General features: G+C 49.8%; 2 protein-coding genes across 2 annotated transcripts in view; one reads left to right on the forward strand and one right to left on the reverse strand.

Annotated features, from left to right (window-relative positions):
* Nucleotides 1-1,575, reverse strand: part of PAH (phenylalanine hydroxylase) — a gene marked incomplete at its 3' end in the record, with an annotated part of 36,571 nt that extends 34,996 nt beyond the window's left edge. The window contains exon 1 of the mRNA XM_084296557.1: nt 1,467-1,575. Within this exon, the coding sequence (XP_084152683.1) occupies nt 1,467-1,508 (42 nt within the window). The 5' untranslated portion in view covers nt 1,509-1,575. The remainder of the gene's footprint in view (nt 1-1,466) is intronic.
* Nucleotides 1,576-10,240: 8,665 nt separating this feature from the next.
* ASCL1 (achaete-scute family bHLH transcription factor 1) lies at nt 10,241-10,885 on the forward strand (the record flags this gene model as incomplete). The annotated part of the gene is made up of 1 exon (XM_084297913.1): nt 10,241-10,885. The coding sequence occupies one exon, from the start codon at nt 10,241-10,243 to the stop codon at nt 10,883-10,885; it is 645 nt and encodes a 214-aa protein (XP_084154039.1).
* Nucleotides 10,886-21,472: the final 10,587 nt, after the last annotated feature.

Raw genomic sequence — 21,472 nt, forward strand, 5'->3', positions numbered from 1 at the left:
TCTCAATCTCTTATATAGAGATGAAATGCAGCTTTGGGACAATTCTGTTCTTTTACTACTGTTATTGTGATTAAGAGTTGAACAAATTGTTTCATTGTCATTGAAACACTGTCTATATGATATGTATGTGACCTATTAGTGTATAAGAACCAGTTGACAAATACAGACAACCATTTCTGGACCTAGCAGTCTCTTACATCAGTGATGTGTAGATGCAGGGACAGTTTGCCTGAGTGCAATGCAAATCTATGTTCTTAATTAACTACTTCACACAGAGACTGATATTTCCTTTCTGACACATAGCAGTTTGGGAGGTCAATAATACAGACCTGTCAGCCTTCAAACTCATTTCTGAGTTGTTTAACCCTTCAGTGTGAATTCCAACACTGCTGAAGCTAGAAGAAGTTTTTTTCTGTAGTTTCAGAGAAAGTGAATAGTATACAAAATAGTATAGAAATAATAGAAATATAGAAAAAAAAATGAAAAAAATATTTCAATGGAAATAAGATTCCAAAGTTACTCTTAAAAATTGAACAAGTTTCCAAGCCATTTAGAGTCCATTTCTTAAGGTAGCTAGATGCTCAGCTCCCACAGATCTCACTGGGACCAAACAATTAGGCAACTTGGAGAAACAGCAAGGTGGAATAGTAGCGTATCCCTAGGGGAGTTCAACCTCAGCACATGAAGCAGTAGGAAACCAGGCTTCCTTGGTTGCTCTGTACCTAAAAAGACTTGTAGGAAATGAAGCCCGTTTTTTCATATCTTCCACAGCTTGTCCCCAGCTTCAGAGTCATTGCACAGGACAGAATTCGGTCCTAATAATTAACCAGGCTGGCCTCAAATTATGTCACTTGCTCCTACATTATCTATAGTGCCTGTAATCGAAAGTCATGGGTTTCAGTACTTTCCTGTATTTTCCAAAATAAAGAGTTCAAAGTAAGTCAGTAAACATCCAGGGGAAAAAAAAAAAAAAAAAAAAAAAAAAAAAAAAAAAAAAAGGAGCGGGGAGGGAATATATGTCAGAGTGCTAAAAGTTAACAAATAGCTCCACCAGAAGAGCACATAATTTCCCTAAACTAAAGAAGACAGCTTGTTCTCGTCACACAGGTTTAAGAGACCTCTAATTATTTGCTGGTCTTTTCTGCTGCTTCTTCTATTTGCCATGTACGCAAGGATACATTTACAGAGGTCCCCTGACCCTGATCTGTTGTCTCTCCTTCCTTTCCCCTGTTGGAATGTTTTCATTTTTGCTCTCACCACACATTTGTGAGCACAATTAACTCCAGACAAGCACGCCAGCTGCCAAAGGGAACAACGGTGGCATCCAAACACCAAAAACTGTTGAGACAGGCGCATTGTTTCCTCCCATCTTGGGCATCTTAGAGAACGGGAAACAAGATTTGCAAGCATGGAGGGGCACAGAGGGACTCCCTGCAAACAGCAGGCACACAGGCCCCACCACTTACCTGGAAAAGTTCACCGTTCATCTTGCAGTGCTGCGCGTCCATGTTGCGGAGGCGGCGATGCCCACACAGGGAGGCTGCGGGTGAAGCCTTCTGACCTTACCGTGGTGGCCAGAGCTCTGTGCAAAGGTATTTAAAGTGGAGGAAGCGAGGCAAAGCCATCCCCTCCTCCAGCTCCCTCCCCCCAGATGCTGTGCCAAGGGGGCGTTCTCCCTCCACGCCCCCCACCCACCCAGCCCTGGCACATGGACAAGCCAGCCCCTTCGGTCCCCCCCAGCATGTAGCAGCTCTCCAGCATATTGTTTCTATCTGTGCCCAACGTGGACGAATGGCATGCTTTGAATTAGCAGCCTTCCTTCCCCTGATCAATGTCAGCCGCTGCTTTCATTCCTGTACATCAACGCTTTGACTTGGGTTCAGCCTTCCCCCTCGTCTGTTCCTGTGGCTGTGTGTGTGTTTAGTGACTGGTGGGTTTCCCTTCCATGTGATTGGAGATCAGATGTTCTCCAGGAACCTGTCTGCATGCCAGACACGGGGCACAACTCAGCAGCAGCTGGACTGTTTGTCTTTTAGAGAGGCCCTTTGGGCTGCATCCAAGAGGTCAGAGAGCAGGGGACAGCTCTGCACACCAGCCACTGGACACAACAGAGGCCCAGTATAAAGCATTAAACAGGTGTTAACTTCATGAACCTTTCTCTGGGATATGGAACTCAACATGGAGAAAGGGAAGGAGGTAAAGGAAGAAAAGGAGCAGGGAGGAGACAGAAGAAATGCAGAAGGTGCGCATGTGTTTTTAGGTATGTCAGCCATGGAGAGCTACAAGGGGAAGAGGGGGAACATGAATGAATTCGGAAATGGTTAGTAAAGGGTTAGTACAAACCAGCCAACACTTGGATTGGAAAGAGTCACCATAGAGACTGAAGGAATGAAGGAAAGTTATAGCCTGATACTAGAGGGCAGGTGAAAAGAAAAAAAAAAAAAAAAAAGAGAGAATGATCAAGGTCTATTTTGTTATTTGGAAGGTTGAAGTTTACACTAAGACAGGCTATGTCACAGCAGGTAATCTTGCTGCATTTTTCTGATGAAGATAACTTCTGTGGAACAGAAGAATCAACCCTTCACAGTTATTTGAGCCTCGAGGGAAATTCTACCGCATGCTCCAGAACAAATTCAGACTGGTAAATTTCAACCAAGACTTGCCATGAATTATTCGTAGTTATGAAATCTGATCAGTAGGGAGGCACTTGCAAGAATCTTAGCCCAAACCCATGTTCAACCCTATGATCATCAAGTCAGAATCCAGCCCAATGAAATTATGTACTGTATGATGTACATCTGCAGTAACTCAGAGCTTTAGACACAAAACCTACATTTTTCAGAGAACCTTCTTGTTTGTCCATCCTATGGCCATATGCACAGGTAGAAAGTGACTTTCTGAGATGAACTGCAATCCTATGTTATAGGCTAGCATCAAGGTAGGCAACCAAATATAATAAACATGTGCCACCCTGGACATTGCTGTCACCAAAGCATCAGGCTGGGGCAAGGAGAGCTGGTGCAGTAGGTGAAGGGCAGGTTGACCTTGCTACCAGTATTAAAACTACTGCTTTTGAACTGTTCAGCCAACAGGTTCACTATGGGAGGCAGCATTTTGTGTCCTGTGTTTGTGCAGCACCCAGCACAGGTCTGTCGATGCCAGGGACATTGAAGGCCACCTCGCAAAAAAAAAAAAAAAAAAAAAAAGAGAGAGAGATGAGGATGGTGATAACACTGATTATAGTAGTCCCTGTGTAGGACAGGACAGCTTCCAGTAACTGTTCTTGTTTGCTTTTTGCTTTGCCCACATGCCGTGCCTCTCTACATGGTATGTTTTTCAACTAGATTTTAAAACAGATACATGTCCTAAGTCTGAACAAAACAGCTATGTCAGCAAAAGTCATAATCTTTTTTTTTTTTCAATCATTTGTGCCTTCCTTTTTCTTTGTTTTTCTCTTTCTACTAACCTTTGTTCTTCTTTTCCTTCTCTGTGGCTTTCACATGCACTGAGTCCTTTTCCTTTCCTCCATCCCTCCTCTCCTTTTCTTATGTTTTGCACTTTCTGTTCACTCTACCTTAACAATAAAGACAAAGTAAAGTGAAATACTGGATACACTAAATATTGCTTGTGCTAAATCCTTGTAATTTGTTTGTTGTTTTTGTTTTGGTTTGGTTTGTTTTTTTACGACTCCTCCCACACTCTGTTTTTTCTATTTATATTGCAAGCTTATTTCTTACTCTTATTGCTACATAATCATAATGATATCACTAGTGTGTTGCCACTGGTTCACTGTTTAATCAGCCTGGACCTTCAGAAATTGCCAGGTAGCAAAAGGCATTGGCTGAGGGTAGCAAAGCTCCTTCTTGCTAGGAGGAATTCCCAAATTCTCTTGTTCTGGAGCAAAGTAGTGTGTGAGTTTGTGTGTGCGTGCATGCACAAGCTAGCATTTACTCCAATGCCATTGCAGCATGAACATGATTGCATCAGTTCTGGTTACTTTGGACCGTTTCTGAATCCAGATTGCCTGAGCACTCTTTGAAGTCGTAGTTCAGCCTACCAAGTGGAAGTTCTTTGCCCTGCCATGATATTGCAAACTGGGATTTCCCACTTGTGTTTCAAGTTGTCCCACGGCTCTGGTTCCACAGCCCCTGGGTGAGCACCTGAGCCTTGGGCTCTGCTGGTCCTGCTCTGGGCTCTTGCTGCAACACCGTGCAACCCACTCCTTCCCTTCCAACCATGTGCAGGTAGGCACCGCTGTCCTGCATTGCCTTCATCTGAAAACACCTTTCGTCACCCAGAAACACACGCCCCACACACAGCCATTTCTGGCCGTGCTGCTCAGCCACAACTAAAAGGGCTCTTTGCACTGAAACTTGGCTGGTTCCCTGGACGGCATGCTGCAAGTTCAAAGGGCCACAGACTTTGGCTGCTTTTCAGACTGCTTTCTCCCCTTTCTGCCTTTAGGCAGAGTTTGGAGAGCAGCATCTTACCCAGAGCTGAATTTTTTCTGGCTTGGGCAGGGATGCGAGGACACCGGGACTATCCTTGGCCTGCGGCTCCCTGTGGGTTCGGGGTGTCCCCATTGGGCTGAGTGAGCAGCGAACGATGGACAGGGGCTTTTCTAGAAGCTGCTGAAAAATTCCCAAATGATGACTGAATGAGGATGTGTAAACAAGGCAGAGGGGTGTCCCAGGTCGATATTCTCCATGGATTTCCCAGAGGTCTCCCAGTGCAGTAGCTCCCCTTAGGCACCAACCGAGCCTCCTATCCTCCCGCCCTCCGGCTGCAAAACCTCCGGGCCATGTTCCCCGCTCCTGGCAAGAGCCGGGCTCGCCGCCCGCTCCTGGAAATGCCTCATTTCCCTGCCAGCCCCGCTTACCCCCGCGGGTGGCCGGGAGGTGGCACTGTGTCCCCGCGACAGCGACCGACGGGTCGGGGAAGGGGATGCGGACTGGGATGGGGACTGGAATGGGGACAGGGAGGCGGCTGCACCCCCATGCCCCGGGGGGGGTCCGCCTCCCAGGCTGCATGACCCCAACCCCTCTCCATCCCGCGGACTGCGACCTCGGAGGGGACAGCCTGGGGAACCCACCCCTACCGCCCTCCGCTCCTCCGTCCAAAATTTTCCTGTCCAAAAAGTGTGTGTTGGAGGGGTTGGGCGGCGTGGGGGGGGGGGGGGAGGAGAATGGGGGGGGGGTCAGCCCGGTGTGATTTATCCCGGCCGTGATGGACGCGGGACGCGTGGCCGCACAATGGGGCCACCGGCGGGCCAGGGGCAGCGCTCGGCGGGCGTGGGGCCGGGGGGCGGCAGCGCCCTGCGGGACCCGCGGAGGGGACATCGGGGACGGGGACGGGCTGGGGTGGGCGGCTGGGTTGGCTGCTGCTTTTTCCCCCCCCGCCCCCGGTTCCTTTTTTTTTTTTTTTTTTTTTTTTTTCTCGCAGCCCTATATGCAAACTGTCACTTCAGGTTAGCACAAGACCTGATGTAGCTCATTAGCATGAGCTGTATCTAATATGCTTAAAACCTCTAATTATTTATTATGCCCTAATTGGCAGCCCAAGAAATGTCTCCAAAGTGATGAGGGTTCATCCCAAAGCGCCTTTTCGAGAAGAATTCAGCAGTGTCCCTGGTCAAACGTCATTTTTAATTCTTCATCAGTGGTGCAGGTTGTATTCCTCTAGTAGACGATACACCAGAAAGCTCCTGCAACTTGCTGTCCCGGGAAGGAGCTTCCATCCACCCTGGGCAGGACGGGCAACAATTAGTCACCAACACGTTTTAATGCTCAAAGTCCTTCTTTCTTTAAAGGCATGCTTAGAAAGAGACATTTAAGTCTATCAAGTATGCAAAAATGTATGCAGATGCTCCTTGAAAATGGCTTACCCGAAGGAATAGTCACCAGGAAAAAGTCACTTTCCTGCGTCCTAAAAGTAGGAAAGTTTTGAAAATTATATTCACATAGAAACTGTTTCAAAATAAGTTCACCACTCTGGGGTCCCCCGCCCCCTCCCCTGCCTCCTAATTGCCTTTTTTTTTTTTTTTCCTTCCAAGTCTGTATTATGTTTCTTTGGGTTGCGCCAACTATTTATTTATCTTTATTCTTTCCCTCTTTCTTTTCATTCATTATTCTCTCTCCCTCTCTTTTTTTTTCCTTGTGTGTGTGGCTTCTCGGTCTGATCTGTAGCTTGTTACCACCCACTGCACGCTCTCTCCTGCAGCCGAGGTGTTTCTATACAAACTTCAGCGTCCAGTTGTCATATTAATTATTACACTGAGTAATGACTGAAATAGTCAAAATAAGGGGAGACTCAAGAGAGCTTTTTCTTGCTGCTCAAAGATTCAGCAAAGAAGCCTTGCAACAAAGCACTAATTGGTCCCCAGAAATACTCTGACAAGGCATGGAAGATAGGTTTCATAAAGCCCAGCAATTGTGAAGGGGAAAAGATCCTTGAATAGACCCCACGCTTCTTTTCTAAACTCTCTTGCTGAGCAAAAAATGGACTGCTTCTTGAATACTGGACTGATCTTGAATGCTATACCCAGCAGAGAAAAAAATGCACCATTTATTGTAAGTTTTTTTCCAGCTATTCATGTGTTCTATGTGGAGAATAAGCTGGTTTTGTTTACCATGAAAGACCTTTTACTTTATTTTCACTCTTGGGGGGGAAGCTGGAAGAAGGGGGGGGCGAGGGGAGGGAGAGAAACACATGTGCCCAAATCCAGACGAGCTGCCTACTGTAACAAAATGGAGTGTAACAAATCCTACAGAAGTCCCGAATGTATCGATTCTTTGAAGATCTATATAGATTAACGACTTTCGTTCTGCCTTTCCAAGACAGCATTTAATCATAACGTAAATGGCCTTTAAAAAAGAAAAGGGGTAAAAAAAAAAGCATACCAAAGTGTGTTTTTTTTTTTTTTTTTAAAAAAAAAAAAAAAAAAAAAAAGGACTTCAAAAGACCTCATGAGTGTGGCACACAAAATTTAGGCACATAAAAAAGACACTATAAAGTAATGACAATTCAAGATTAAAAAAAGTAGAAGGAAAAAAAAAAAAAAAAAGAAAGAAAAAGAAAAAGGGGAAAGTCCAATAAGACCAATGAAAAGGGCAAGAGCTATTTATCATTATGTTAGAATTAAGAATTTCAAGGCGCAGGTGCAGGACTGTGCATACAAGTGAGTGGAGGCTGGGGACCCTGAAACACTATTTATTATCTATAAACCTGGCAGCCCCAGGCCCCTTACTCTGTGAAGTGAGCAAATCAGAAAGATGCCAAGATTGGCATTACCTTAGACAACACGAAGGATGAGCTTGTTCCGCTGTGGCAGCGGCTGGAGTGGGACATGCTCAGTAAAGGGAGGAAAAGGCTCTTCCCCCATTGCCCCCCAGGCCCAGGGAGCCAGGGGAGAATGGAGCTTTGGAGGTGAAATTACATGCAAGTTATACGTGGTGACCTCTGGGACTCACGCCTTTTGCCTTTTTAAGAGCTCTTGTTCAGAGCCCTCTGAGACTCAAAAAAGGGGGGACCCAGAAACTCTGGTCCTCTTTGCCATTTGGGGAAAAGGGCAGGAATTTCCATGCCGCAGTCTTTTTACACTAGTTCTGGCAGTGGACTACTCCGTAAGTATTACTCTACGTACATATATAGTCTACAAGGCTGCAATCAATTTGGTACTTCATTTTCTGATCTCTGTTGCCACTTTCTAATGCCACTGGTGCATTGCTGTTCTCTCGCTCCTGTAACATCACAACGTGAAGCTGATGATGCAACTGCTACTTCCAGTGCAGTGAGGTCAGACAAGGGATGTCCCTGACTGAATCATCCAGAAAACTTGGAACTGAGAAGAGAGAGCTTCCTATGCAGAGAGCAATACTGAATGCTGCATGCCGGTTGTCCTGCCTAAAAGAAAATAAAATCATTTGGTAGATTTGGTGTTTGATGAGACAGCAAGCTAAAAATTAGAAAGATACTCGGTGGCCACTGAGGGGAACCCTGAAATAAGCAGCATGACAGAGGTTAGACCAGAAACTGTCTTTATCATCATGCATCTGCATTAAATGGTGCCATGCTAAAAATTGCTAAGTTGGCAGGTGCATATTAATGTTCTGCCGCACAGAGTTGCTGCTTATAGCTGTTAAAGCCACGTGCCCAGCAAGGGTCAGGGCTCCACGGGCAGAGGAGGTGATCTGTGCAGCCTCAGCTGCTGTAATTGAGGCCAGCAGCAGGGCAGGGCTTGTTTTTGCACTCATTTCCACTGACACCTGAACAGCTCAGGCTGTGCAGGTCCATTCCTGCCACGTTTTGAGGCTGGTGTGAGCATTGGGCATGACAACCACTTGCCAGGGACTCCCTAGAGCCATATTTCCTCCAGTGGCAAGGTGGTAAGGCAATGGTCCTACTTCTTTTGAGGGTTAGATTGTACGTATCTCTGAGTTTTCAGAGTGCAGAGGTGCAGATCATACAGCTGGAGACAGAAAAAGGAGTAACAAGCTTGAACGAACAGGTGGGTATGTGCAAGGCAGGAGGGCGGGGATAGAAAGACGTGCTGGGCTCCTCGCTGCTGCATGCACCAAGATCAGGGCCACCAGCGTGTCCCAGTGCTGAGCCTGGCGGTGTCACCCAGGCCACCCACATTCCCACAGCCCCAAGGGGCGGTGTGACCCCCAAGTCATGCCAGCTCCAAGCTCTCAGCCTCAGTGCTGCTTTTACACAGTTAGACCTAAGCCTCAAGCAAGACTTTGCCTGGCAGCAGGGGGAATTTCCCCCTGCGTAGGGCAGGGCCACCCTGAATCCCCAGTTGCAAACAAATGCCACTTGCATCGGGCAGCGAGCACAGTGTGGCCTGGGGAATGGGCTGTGTGGCCAGGAGAGAGCTGTGTCTGCACATCCACCTGCTCACCGTGCTCAGCACACCCCGACTTTATGGTGCCCCACAAAAGAAACCTCCCGCTGCCGCGCTGACAGCCATAGGACATCCACTCTGGACTCATCCAAGTGCATGCACTTCCCTCTTTCCCTCCAACCACGCTCACCCCACGGCCCCCCACCTTCCAAACACCCACCTCGGCTCATCCCCCGGCACTCCACACACACTCCTTCTCCCACCACCTCCCAGCTCCCCTCCTCCTCCCAGCCCACCACCGCGCACCTCCCTCCTCTCTCTTCCCGCACCCCCTCTTCCCCAAATCCCCAAATCAATCCCCAAATCCCCTTCACCCCCCTAGACGGACCCGGTCCCCCCAATCGGGGCTCCCCAGCCCCGCGCATCCCCGTGCGCGCCGCCTCCCGCCCCGTCGGGCCGCGCCCGCCGCCGCCGCCGCCGCCTCCTCCGCGGCCGCCGCCGCCGCCGGCGCCCCGGCGCGGGTGTTTGCTCAGGGCCGGGAGCGCGGCACGCGCCGGGCGCACGCACTTGCAACAACAAAACCCGCCGGGGGTGGGGGCGGCGGGGCGGGGGGGAGGCGGGGGGAGACGGGCACCGAGGGAAAGGGGAGGGGGGGGGGGAGAAAAGGAGGGGGAAAAAGGGGGGGAGAGGCGGGGCCGAGCCGGCGGCCAGCGCGTGTGCGGCGGGGCCCGAGGGCTGCGGGAGGGGGGGGGGGGATGTAGAAAAGGGGGGGTGTTAGTGTGTGTGTGTGTGTGTGTGTGTGTGTGTGTGTGTGTGTGTATGTGTGGGTCCCCCCCCTCCCCTCCCCGCGCTGCAAAGGCGGCGGCGCTCGGCAAAGCCCGGGGAGCGTGGAAGGCGCAAGGTGCAGAGCGGGCGTGTGTGCGAGGGGGAGGGCGGGGGGGCAGCGAGTGTGTGTGTGTGTGTGTGTGTGTGTAGGAGAAGGGGGGGGTGAGGGGGGGCGAGCCCCGTCCGCCCCTTATAAGAGACACAATCCCCAGCCACTTTTTTGCAAAAGGGGCTTTGCAAAGCAGCCTGCGCACACGCGAGCGCCACGAGCCTCCCCGCGGCCGCCGCACGGAGGGCGAGAGGGAGGGGGGCGGGCAGAGCCGCCCGCGCTCCCCGGCCGCCCGCCCGGCACCGCCGCCCGCTCCCCTTTGTCGCCGCGGCCCCTCTCCCCCTGCCCGCCTTCTCCCGTCTCCTTCGCTAAGCGACCGCCGCCGGCTTTTTCCCCCCTTTTACACACGTCTCTTCTCCTTTTTCTTTTATTTTAATTTTTTTTTTTCCATCTTTTTGCCGCCGGGGGGCACGGGGAGCGGCCGCCCCCCCGCCTCGCACGACGCCCCCCGCCCCTCGCCCATGGCCAGCGGTAGCCCCGCCGGGATGGCGAGCGGCGCCGGGCAGCCTCCCTTCCTGCAGCCTGCCTGCTTCTTCGCCGCCGCCGTGGCCGCCGCAGCCGCCGCCGCCCCGCCGGGGGCGCCGCCGCCGCAGCTGAGCCCCGCGGGCGGGCAGCCGTCCCCGGGCGGCAAGCCGTCGGCGCCGCGGGCCGCCAAGCGGCAGCGCTCGGCCTCGCCGGAGCTGATGCGCTGCAAGCGGCGGCTGAACTTCAGCGGCTTCGGGTACAGCCTGCCGCAGCAGCAGCCGGCCGCCGTGGCGCGGCGCAACGAGCGGGAGCGCAACCGCGTGAAGCTGGTGAACCTGGGCTTCGCCACGCTGCGGGAGCACGTCCCCAACGGCGCGGCCAACAAGAAGATGAGCAAAGTGGAGACGCTGCGCTCCGCCGTCGAGTACATCCGCGCCCTGCAGCAGCTGCTCGACGAGCACGACGCCGTCAGCGCCGCCTTCCAGGCCGGCGTCCTGTCGCCCACCATCTCGCCCGGCTACTCGCACGATATGAACTCCATGGCGGGCTCCCCCGTCTCCTCCTACTCCTCCGACGAGGGCTCCTACGACCCGCTCAGCCCCGAGGAGCAGGAGCTGCTCGACTTCACCAGCTGGTTCTGAGCGCCCCCCGACGCCCCCCGCGCCCCCCGCGGCAGGTGGGTGCGCGCCCGCGGCCGGCCAGGGGGGCTCGGGGGGCGCGCAGCCGTCGGGATCGGGGAGGGGGGCGCGCAGCCGTCGGGGTCCCGCCTGGTCCCCGCGCGGCTCTGACCTCCTCTCTCTTTTCTCCTTACAGGCCGGTTGCAAAAAAAAAAAAAAGGGAAAAATATCACGCACGCGGGCGCGGAAAGCCGCCGCCAAGCCAGGACCTGTTGCGTTTCGCTCTCCCCCGCCGTCGGAGGGCGGTGCGGGCACGTCTCCCGGCGGGACGCTGCGCCCCCCGCGCACAGCGCTGAGCGCCGCGGGGGCCCCTCGGGGCGGCCGGAGCCCGGCCGGCCCCTGCGCACCGCTCCCGGCCCCGCCAGCACCGAGAGAGCCCGGCGGAGCCGCTGCACCCTCCCAATCCCCCCCCGGGAACGGCGACCCCGGTCCCCCGCGGCCGGGCGCTGCGCTCCTCGGGGCTCTTCCTCCTGCTGCTTCCCCCCCGCCAGACGGGAGCCCCCCTCCGCACCCCATCCCGGCCACCTGCAGCCCCGCACAGCCCGGCCTTCCCTGCTCTGTGGACGAAGTTAGTTTGCTGGTGTTCGTGGAGATTTTGAAATTAAGCTATGCTGTACTCAAAGACACCCCCCCAACCCTCAAATCCCGGCTCTCCCCCTCCCCCCACCTCCGAGCTTTTCCTCTCGTTTTCATCATAGGATGCTTCCAATCTTTTTTTTTTTTTTTTCTTTGTGAATTTTTTTATTATAAGAAAATCTATTTGTATCCACCCTAACCAGTTTGGGGATATATTAAGCTATTTTTGTACATAAGAGAGAGATTTATAGAGGTTTTGTACAAATGGTTTAAAATGTGTATATCTTGATACTTTTTTTAATATGTAATGCTTATTACCTCTTCATGTTTAGACGTGTAGTCGACATTACCTTACAACTGCCATTTTTGTATGTGGTTTTGTAAAGGACTTGGATTTCCTCCAGATGTACTTTAGCACCAACGTGTCTTACTTTATAGAAACTTTGTTAATGTATTAATAATGTTATTAAACAATGTTCAAAGTGAACAAAGTTTATGCAGCTATTGTCCAAACGCAAAATGGTAGCCATTTGTTTTTATATGCTGCCTTTTGAAGAAAAAAAAAAAGAAAGAAAGAAGCAAAAAGCAAACAACAAAAAAAATCCCTGATGCCACTGCCTTTTCTTACTGTTTTATTACAAACTTACAAAGGTCCTGTATAACCCTGTTTTATACAAACTAGTTTCGTAATAAAACTTTTTTTAATTAAAATGATCAGCTGCCTGCTGCATGTAATTTTTTTTTTCTTTCTGCCATTGACAACAATGAATGTAAGGACAAAATGTTAAATGATGTTATGCCAGAGCTGAGTTGCATATGAAGTGTTTGTATCTGATGGATGTAACATATATATCTTTATCTATCTCTATATAAATATGCAAAGATCTCGCGCTATCACCATTGTTTTCTTGCCCTTCTGGGTTACAAACGTGTATCCAAATCAAAAGGCGAGGGGGTGATTAATGATTGCATTGTCCTTCCCGAAATCACTGCACATTAAAGAATTCCCCCAAAAGACCGGGTCCTAAAGAGAGGGCGCCCTGACCCCGTCCTCCGCAGCTCTCCCCCGGCGGGGCACGAAAACACGGGGGAAGGCGCAGCCGCCGCCGCCAATAACACGGGCGACTTTGTTGCCTCCGCGAAGATAGCGGCTGGATAAATAAAACCGTCGGGGGAAGACGGGAAGCGAGCGGCGAGGGGGGAGATGAAATGAAATAAATAAATAAAGTAGTAGAAATGGGTGGCAGCTCGGAGACACTGGTCTTTCTAAGCTTGTTATTCTACCCAAATAGCGTGATCTGCGTGTAAAAGTACCCAATTACCAAGACTCAAAAAGAAATTGGACCCCCCCCTCCCCTTTTTTTTTTTTTTTGGCTAGCCTGCTTGTTGTCAGTTAGCAAGGACGTGACCAGAATTCGCCTCCTCCTTTGCGCCTGGCTCCTGCATCACTTGCAAATTCAGTTTGCGTGCACCAAGCCAAGCGGAAAGCGAAGCGCAAAATGCATCTTACAAAAAAAAAAAAAAAAAAAAAAAAAAAAAAAAAAGGTGGGGGGGGGAGAGCCAGTGTGCCGTACGGAGTTACGTGCCTCCGAGCTGCAAGGGATGCGCTGGTTTGGAAAAGAGGAGGGAAAAACTTCGGTGCACCACCCGGGTTTTGGGGCTGTACGCCTGTAAATCAGTGTGCACACACTCACGTCGTGCGGGCACACAGTTGCACAAACATCCACGCACGGATCAGCGTACAGGCCTCTCCGCATCGCCCCAAAAGTGTACTCCCCTTTGCCTCCTCGTCTCCTCCCCCACGGCCCGAAATGATCCATATGGGATTTAACCCGGGGAACCGGGGACGGGGACCGGGGTCACGGATTCCCTCCTTGGTGCGGCACAAACACTCGTTGTTTTAACCGCTCGTGGAAGTAATGTTTAGTTATGAAAATAATAACCGTTATACGCCGCCGTCCGCTCTCCCTTTACAGCATCTCCTTTTTATTTACCCACTTTTGCAAGTGTGCAGATAAGGTATGCAAAGAAAGTGCAGCGAGTAATTTATAGCTATGAATATAACATTAGGATAATGTTTCATTCTGTTACAAAGGCGAAATTTCTCTTCCTTGTGTAGACAGGTGTTCTTTTTTGCTCACTTCTGAATAGTAAATATCCAGACTCATTAAACTAAAGGCAAAGTTACGCTGTTGTTCGCTACAATGTATAAGGCAGGCTCAGAAATTCACCACCTCCTCCCTCCCTTTTCCCCTCAGCCCCCTCCCCAAAAGAAAGAAAGAAAGAAAACACACACACACAATTTTACTGAAGATAGGGAAAGGGCAAAGCAGGATTGGGGTAAATCTCATTACATCTGCTCTAATCGCTTAGCAACACAAAGCCTTTTCTTGTATTAGTGCGGAGAGCCTTTCAGCGCTGCCTGACAGACAGTATTCAGTTAGCATTAGGAAACTCCATAAATCAGGGACTTCTTTGGGCGCACTATAAGTTTTAGAGCTACGCGGGGCGGGGAGGGGGGGGGGAGCAGGGGAAAGCGAGGAGGGGGGGCTGCAGATGGAGGTTGCGGGGCCGCCTATTTATTGATGCACCTATCTATTGATTTATCCCAATGCCGGAGCGGCGCCCCGTTAACAACCACTTCCCTCCCCCGAGGGGTTTTCCGCCCCCTCCCCAAACCAGCCCTCCCTCGGCTGCCCCCCCAGCCCCACTCCCAATTTTGGGGGTCCCCCCGCATCCCCGCGAAGCATCCGCGCCCTAAGGCGCTCCCGGAGCTCAGGTAGGACCCGGGGGGAGCCACGCCCGGCCCTACAACCCCCTCCTCGACCTCTGGGGAGCCTTTTATAAAACTTTATTTTCCCTTTTTTGTTGTTTTTCCCCCCGGTAAGCGGGCACCTGCCCAAGGGCAGGCGGGCGCTGCAGCGCCGAGGGGACTGGGGCTGGCTCCATAATGCAGCGCCTGTTACTCAGTGCATTCAGGGATTAGCTCGCCTTGAAGGGCAGGGGGCATTCTCTGCCTCCTCCACCCCCCCACCCCCCCCAACACCTCCGCCCTTTGCAAAGGGGAGCGGGGAGAGCCCCCCGCCCCCGGCCGCCACCTCGCTCCGTCCCAGCGCGCAGCAACTTCTTGCTCCCAAGCGGGCTCGTTTTTAGCGTGTCAGCCCGCACAATGCACAGCTAATTCCTGCTGCAAAAGGCAAGTGGTGAGGAATCAATCGCAGGCTTTATGCAATCAAAAGGGATGATGGGTTTGGGTTTGGGATTTTTTTTTTTTCTTCTTCTTCTTCCCCCAAGTTCCCTGCCCCAGACTGAATTTTTCCTGCTCCTTACCCGCGTCCTATTAATAATCCCATGCAGGCGATTGCAGACCGAGGTAAACCTATCATTTGTATGCGCCTGAAGATTAATTTCCCCCATGTACCAACTCAACGGCATAGTTATCTCTTTAACAGGGAAAACAGTTTGGCTCCATTGTCGGGTTGCCAAGACCGCCTTTTGAGAAAGGGAGCCCGGCTAGCCTCTGATCAAACTCAAAGGTTAGTTAAAAGACAAAAACAGCTGAAAATCTTCATGAATAATGCTGTTTCCCCGAGCCCAGTGTAGTGCAAGCGCACATTTCAATGCCAGAGCATTTTGTTATGCTGCTCGCCTAAGTCAGAATTTCACAGAAAAGGCAGAGAAGAAAAGCTCCAACAATTAGAGGGGGCCTGTCAGAAAACATTAACGCCTTCCTCGCCCAGCCTGTCAAGCATGCTGGAAATAAAAAACTGGCATAGCGAATCGCACCTCCACCCTCCCGAGCTGCGGGAGGGGAGAGAGAGGGGGGTTAGGGACAGAGAAGTAGGGGGAGAGACAAATGGACGGGCCCAGGCTCTTAGCAGACCCCCTTGGCTTTGCAGTTCAGCTGAAAGCTGGAAAAAGAAGGGAAAAGAACGTGCAGCTGGATACTGCCTTCAGGTATTTCTCCCTGTTTCGTGCACCCAAACAGCATTTCAGGACCATAACGCACACTCGCATCATCTCTCAGCATCTTCAGCTCTTCCCTGCATTGCTCCTGCAAAGCACAAGTGAGATGCCCGATGAGACAGCACCACAGCAGAGCTCTCAGCCCCCTTTGCGTTCTGCTGCCCCCACAGTCCCACATCCAGGCTTCCACACTTGTGGCCATGAAGATGCCAGGTGTGGCTGATCCTCAGCTGGACAGCACCAGAGGTATCTTCCCCTTTTTTAGGAAAACGGATTAAAAATGCACACCAGACCCACTACCCACATGCTCAAATCTTTTTTCCCTAGTGCAATACTTACAGAGTTATTTAAACCCCACCCCCCTACACTGCCTGTAAGTGGACATCTAGGCTTGGACTTTCCTGGCCAAAGCATGGATTTTCCCCAGAATATAAACTACAAGAGAGCTCTGTGCCTTTTCTTTCTGTAGGCAAATTTCCAGGCCATCGCTTCAATCTGTTTTTTGCCCTTGTTGCCTTTGTTGTCCCCATTGCACATATGTGTGTATGGTTATATCTGATAACGACCAGGTCAGTACCATGCAGCTTCTATAGGCAGCCCTTTTGCTGGGGGATGGAGGGCAGGGAAGAGTACTGTTGTGTAGTGTAGGCATCGTGTCACCTGTGGGTTGAAAAAAAGTACAGCAAAATATTAAGTGACTGAAGAACAGAGTATCTCCACACCCCTTCTGAGATGTTCTTGGAGGTTATAACTGTAAAGGGACACTGCACAGCTCGGACAACATGTGAAAATAGACAGGTCAGACTTTGCCCACAGTCAGAGTGCTTTGTGGTTGCTACTTATCCCATGGGGAAGGAGCTCTGACTTTGGGGATGGAAGCTCTCCATCCCACACACGCCCTGGAGCAGTACAACTTATCTGAGTAGTATGGAGCTTGCTGTCCCTTTCAGCATTTCCTGCTGCTTGGAGTATCCATAGAAGGATGTAAGAAAAGGCAGAGCACCCCCCAAGCACCAGTACTTTCACTGGCTCTCATGCTTTTGTCCTGGGCAAACACAAGCAGCTAGTAGGAGAGGAGGAGAAGTTTCATGGGGTCCCTTTTCTCCCTCTACCCTGATACCTGTCCCTTATTATACTAATTAGAGAGAGAGGGGCTGACTTAAAATGCAGGGAAGGAAGGAACTAAATAAAGGAAAGCTGCTTTTTGTGACAAGATATTGGTCCTGGGTTGAAAATAGCTAAATTCATTGACAGACATGATTTGGTCCTGTCTCAATCTATTTTAGCCCGAGAACCACAAATGCAAGACAGAGGCCATGAGCAGTTCCTCACAAGTGCCTTCTGATACGTTGCAATGGGAGAACACGACAAAGCTGGCGAGAAAGGGGATCACTGAAATCTCTACTCTGCTCTTGTGCAGGGCTATGGGAAGAGCCAGTGCACATTAATACCCCGGTAAACTTTCTGTGGGGCAGATAATCCATTTTTCCTTTTGTACCATTCTGAGCAGGATTCAATCCTGTTTGTGCTCCTCACCTACCCACCAAGAGAGGAACAAACACAGATTTTTTTCCAGAAGAGTTTCACTTCCTCTAAAACTTTGCAGCAACAGGTTTCTTTCTGCTTTCATAAATTCTTAATGTGGGATTACCAATGGCACTGGGAAAGGACAGATAAGAATTGCAAAAATTCTTATAGCCAGCCCCACTAAGGCATAGGCCTTAGTGTTAGGGGTGGTGACAGTCTTCTGAAGCAGACCCCAAGCTCACTTGGTCCAGTTTCACCAAAGCCATTCACAGAAGGAGCCCACATTTGCCTTTTGGGATGGGGCCATCCTCCCTTCCCCACAGCCACACCACTCACTCTCTCTCCCCTCCTGCTGTTGGTTGGAGCTGGGAGCTATTTTAATTTACACTTGCTGAACAGGCAGGGCTGTATTACTCCTGAACAGGAAAGGAAAGGCCCTATATTAGTAAAGTGTGAAATGCAGTTTTGACTGAAAAGGGAAGCCATTTCGACAGGATTATACCGTGACAGTGCAGATTAAACCCCTGCCATATGGCCTAAGATAGGCTTGCTTTTACTTTCAGGTAACAATGCATTGCTAATTAAGTGGTGATGACATTTCTAAATGGGAAAAAAAAAAAAAAAAAAAAAAAAGAAAAAAAAGCCACCTGTACATGAAATAAAGACAGTCAAGTGAAGGGAAGACATTCATCAGCGCTAATAATACTGGAAATCAGCCCTCTTTTATCATTGCGGTTTGCTTTGAAAAGGAGATGGAATTTGTTTGATTTGTTATTGAGTAAACAATAATTCACGTGTGCACTCCGAGAAGTGACTGCGGCACTCCTGAAAGGCACCCGAGGGACAGGGCGGGAGAGCAAAGTCCCGTGTCGCATCCAGGACAAACACAGCCCAGGCAGCAGCACCGTGGGGCTCCCCTCCCTGCCCTGCCAAGAGGATGATGGAGGGTTTCTCCCTGAGTGAGGCAATGTCAACAATATCTAAGCACGTTCTTCAAAGTCTCACTGTGCTAGAGAGCTTCTTATCTGTACCTTCAGGGGTGTCCCAGCAAAGGGCTGACACAAAGCCCACAGTCCTTGCCATGTGCACGGCTGTTGGGCCATTGGATGGCAATAGCTTTCAGGTAGTACAGGATATAATGTCAGACTGATGGTCTACAAGCAAAAGGACAATTGTTATTGATAACCTTTTCGGCCTTTCAGACAGTGTTCTCCAAAGACCCAAGACTTACTTGAAGGACTTACTTGAAGTTTCTAAGCAATATCTGTGCTTATTCCTCCACAAGGCAGAAACTGCATCTGGAATTGCTGACCCAAGAGGTTCAGGAACAGGCAGTGGTAGACATTTTGCTTCATCCTGCTTTAACTTTCAGAGCAAACCATGGTTTTAGGTTACTGTAATGTGTATCAAGCTGTTTTGCCCATCTGAGGGCCCTGGTACAGCATGGAGACTTGGAGCATCTCCTATCTTGTCAAACTTGCAGCACTGCCAAAAACAGAAGCCTAGCTTTCTCTTTCACATCTTTCACTGGCAGAACTGCCACTCAGATGAACCCAAAAGTTTCATGTGATCCTCACAGATTTTTCACGCTTAATGATTTGAAGTAACATTCCAGACGGATGTACACCCATGGATGAGCCTGACAGCATTTTAAGCTTTCTGCTGAAAAATTTTTAGCTTCATTTTCCTCCACCTCTTTGCCATCCTTGGGGGATGGTGGCCAACTTCTCCCACCTCTGAGGTCAGCAGACCTGTAGGAGATGGTTAAAAACGCTGCAATCATTCCCAACATCAGAGAAAGGGGGAAGGAGTGGACCTGCACAATCACAGGATGCAGCACAAGATGCAGTGGCAGAAAGTCAGAGTAATGAGGAAAAGGAGGCAGGCTCCCAGCCAAACAGCCACGCTGTGCACTGCTGGGCACAGCACAGAATGAAGTTGCTGATGAGCACAGCACAAGCACAGAGAAACAGCATCAGTAGGCAGACACCTCCAACACCCAGGCAGGACCAGCCCCAGGAGATCACCTCCTAGCAGCAAGCAGGACCCTGAGGCCCCTGCAGCTCCTTCCCATGGTGTCCACACATACATCAGAAGAGAAATGTGGAGGAGGTTGAAGGGAGCACGAGACACAAGCACACAGGGCTAGAGGCTGCACTTGCCATCTTTAATACCTACTGATGGCTCTATCCTCCATTAACCTACCTGGTCCCTTTCCTAACCCAGATACATTTTCACCACCTACAACACTCCGTGATAATTGCCATGAAAGGATTATGATGTAGGGACAATGAGAAATAAAATAGCTGCTGGCAGAAGCAGGGAGTGAACCTCCTCCCTCCTCCCCCACTCCCAAGTTTCTTGTCAGAAGACCACCGTGGCAGCAGGGGCAGGTGATGAGGACAATGACAGGTCCGCAAGGGGCACTCTGCTTAGTCTGACTTGTCCCTTGGCTTCTCTGCATGGCCAAATCCCGTCTTCTTGGCACATCACTTTTAGTTACCACTGCTCCTTCTCACTCTCTGTGTGTGGAACTGCTACTGACCAATAGGGCATTTATAAATAGAACAATGTTTAATTAACACAACAGTAGGACAGACTTGTTGAAATACTTCCCAGACAGCAGGCAAGAGTCCTGACAAGGAGACTATTATGGGAATTTTAATGAATCCTTCCAGAGTGGGACAGCTTCCATACACCTACATTGCAATGACTAATTTTGTTTGTGAAAATTGTATTGGTAAATGATGCAGGGTGACAATAACACTGGGGACCAGTGAACTGAATAAAGTCACTGGGTGACTATGTGAAATACTGCCTACAGGACAGAGCAGAGTGCTTACTAAATGCACTGCAGTCATGGGTCCGAGTGCCCAAAAGCCCACGTCAGACCCAGCTACAAATGTAGTTTGCATAAGGCAGGCAAAGAAGCAATTAAATAACCCAAACAAGGATCTAACTGTGCCAGATGCCACCACAGCATGAAAAGAAGCAAGGGCTGCACGACTGCACAGCTACTTCTGTGAGACACGACCAAGAGCATGTGCCTTATTAACACCACTGTTAAATGCATGCCTGCTAGCTGCTGCTGCTGTAATTGAGACAATGCACATGTATCCTTGCGATCTCACCATCTAAGAAAACAGGAAATTAAAATTGGCTCCCTCAGTGGTGGGCCTGTGGAAGGTTCCCACCTAGTGCACTATAGCCTACTTCTTCTCACAGTGACGTGTGAGCTGTGAGTCAAGGGGTGCTGAAAGGACAAGGTTTACAGTGCAGTGCATTCCCTTAAGTCCACCTCCACCTGGCTCTGTAAACTCTTCTTCATTCTCTGGCAGAGACACTGCACACCATCAGTAATCTGGTGGCCATATCCAATAAATATAGATCATCTCAGAAGTTCAGAAACAGCCTCTTATCCTTCAGGATTTTAAGTAACAAAGCACCCAGGAAGACCAACTACTATGACAAATGGGTTATTCTTGACTTAGCTGATTCAGCTGTCTAATGCTGATACGGACAGCAGGCAGACTCACTGCTCTAATTCTTCTGTTTTCATCATTATGCATTTGAGGTGGTTTTACCAAAAGACCTTGCTATTAATGGACAGATTCATGATATACCTTGTTTAGCCAGGAAGCCTGGGCACAGCAAGTTTCCTTCTCTAGTTTTGCCATTTCATCCATTTCATCTCCTTTACAGGCAAATGATTTTTTTTTATTATTTTTTTTCCCCTCGAGTATTGTACATTGACTATTGAAATATGCTGCACTGCACTCCAAACAAAATGGTGTTGCAAAGTCAGTTTGCATGGTAGCATTTGCAGGAATACTAATAAGCATAGCAAAATACAGGTTTTGGTGTATTACTTCATGCATTAAGGAATAGAATCAGCCCTGTTTTATTGGACTAGACAATGGCACACGCTGAGCTGACTTAGAAAGCCAACAAAATTGTTAATGAGTATTTTAGTAACACATAAGGATTTCACTGAAGAGGAGTGAAACTTTGCAAAATGCTTGCTATAAGCCTGGGTTCACTGAAGAAAAGAGATGAGGAAGGAGAAGATGTGTCTTTTCAGCTGCTCCAGATGCTGCTGCCCTCAGAGGTGCAGGTTGTGAAAGCATTGATTTTTATCCACATGCATCTGTTTCCTGTTGAATTCTTCCTTTTGCATAATGTGGAGTCTTGTCTGACAGATTAACGCAGCGCTTCACCCCCAGACAAAAGTGCTGGCCACTGGTAAATCCATCTCCAGCACACCTAGCTCCATCAGTGGGCATATTATCAAAGGTAATGAGCTTGACACTCCCCTTAGCTCCAGCTGCTGTAGCAGCGTGTAATGAGCCCTGCTTTATGGACTCTGGCTCTCATGCTAAAATGCCATTGAGAAGTGAGACAGCATGTCCCTGAATGTAATTTACTGCTTAGCATCAGCTGGCCCCAGATGATGGAAAGTCATCTGGATGGAGGGTCAAGTGG

The sequence above is a fragment of the Netta rufina genome, assembly GCF_964035555.1.
Source record: "Netta rufina genome assembly, chromosome: 1".
Classification (NCBI taxonomy): Eukaryota; Metazoa; Chordata; class Aves; order Anseriformes; family Anatidae; genus Netta; species Netta rufina.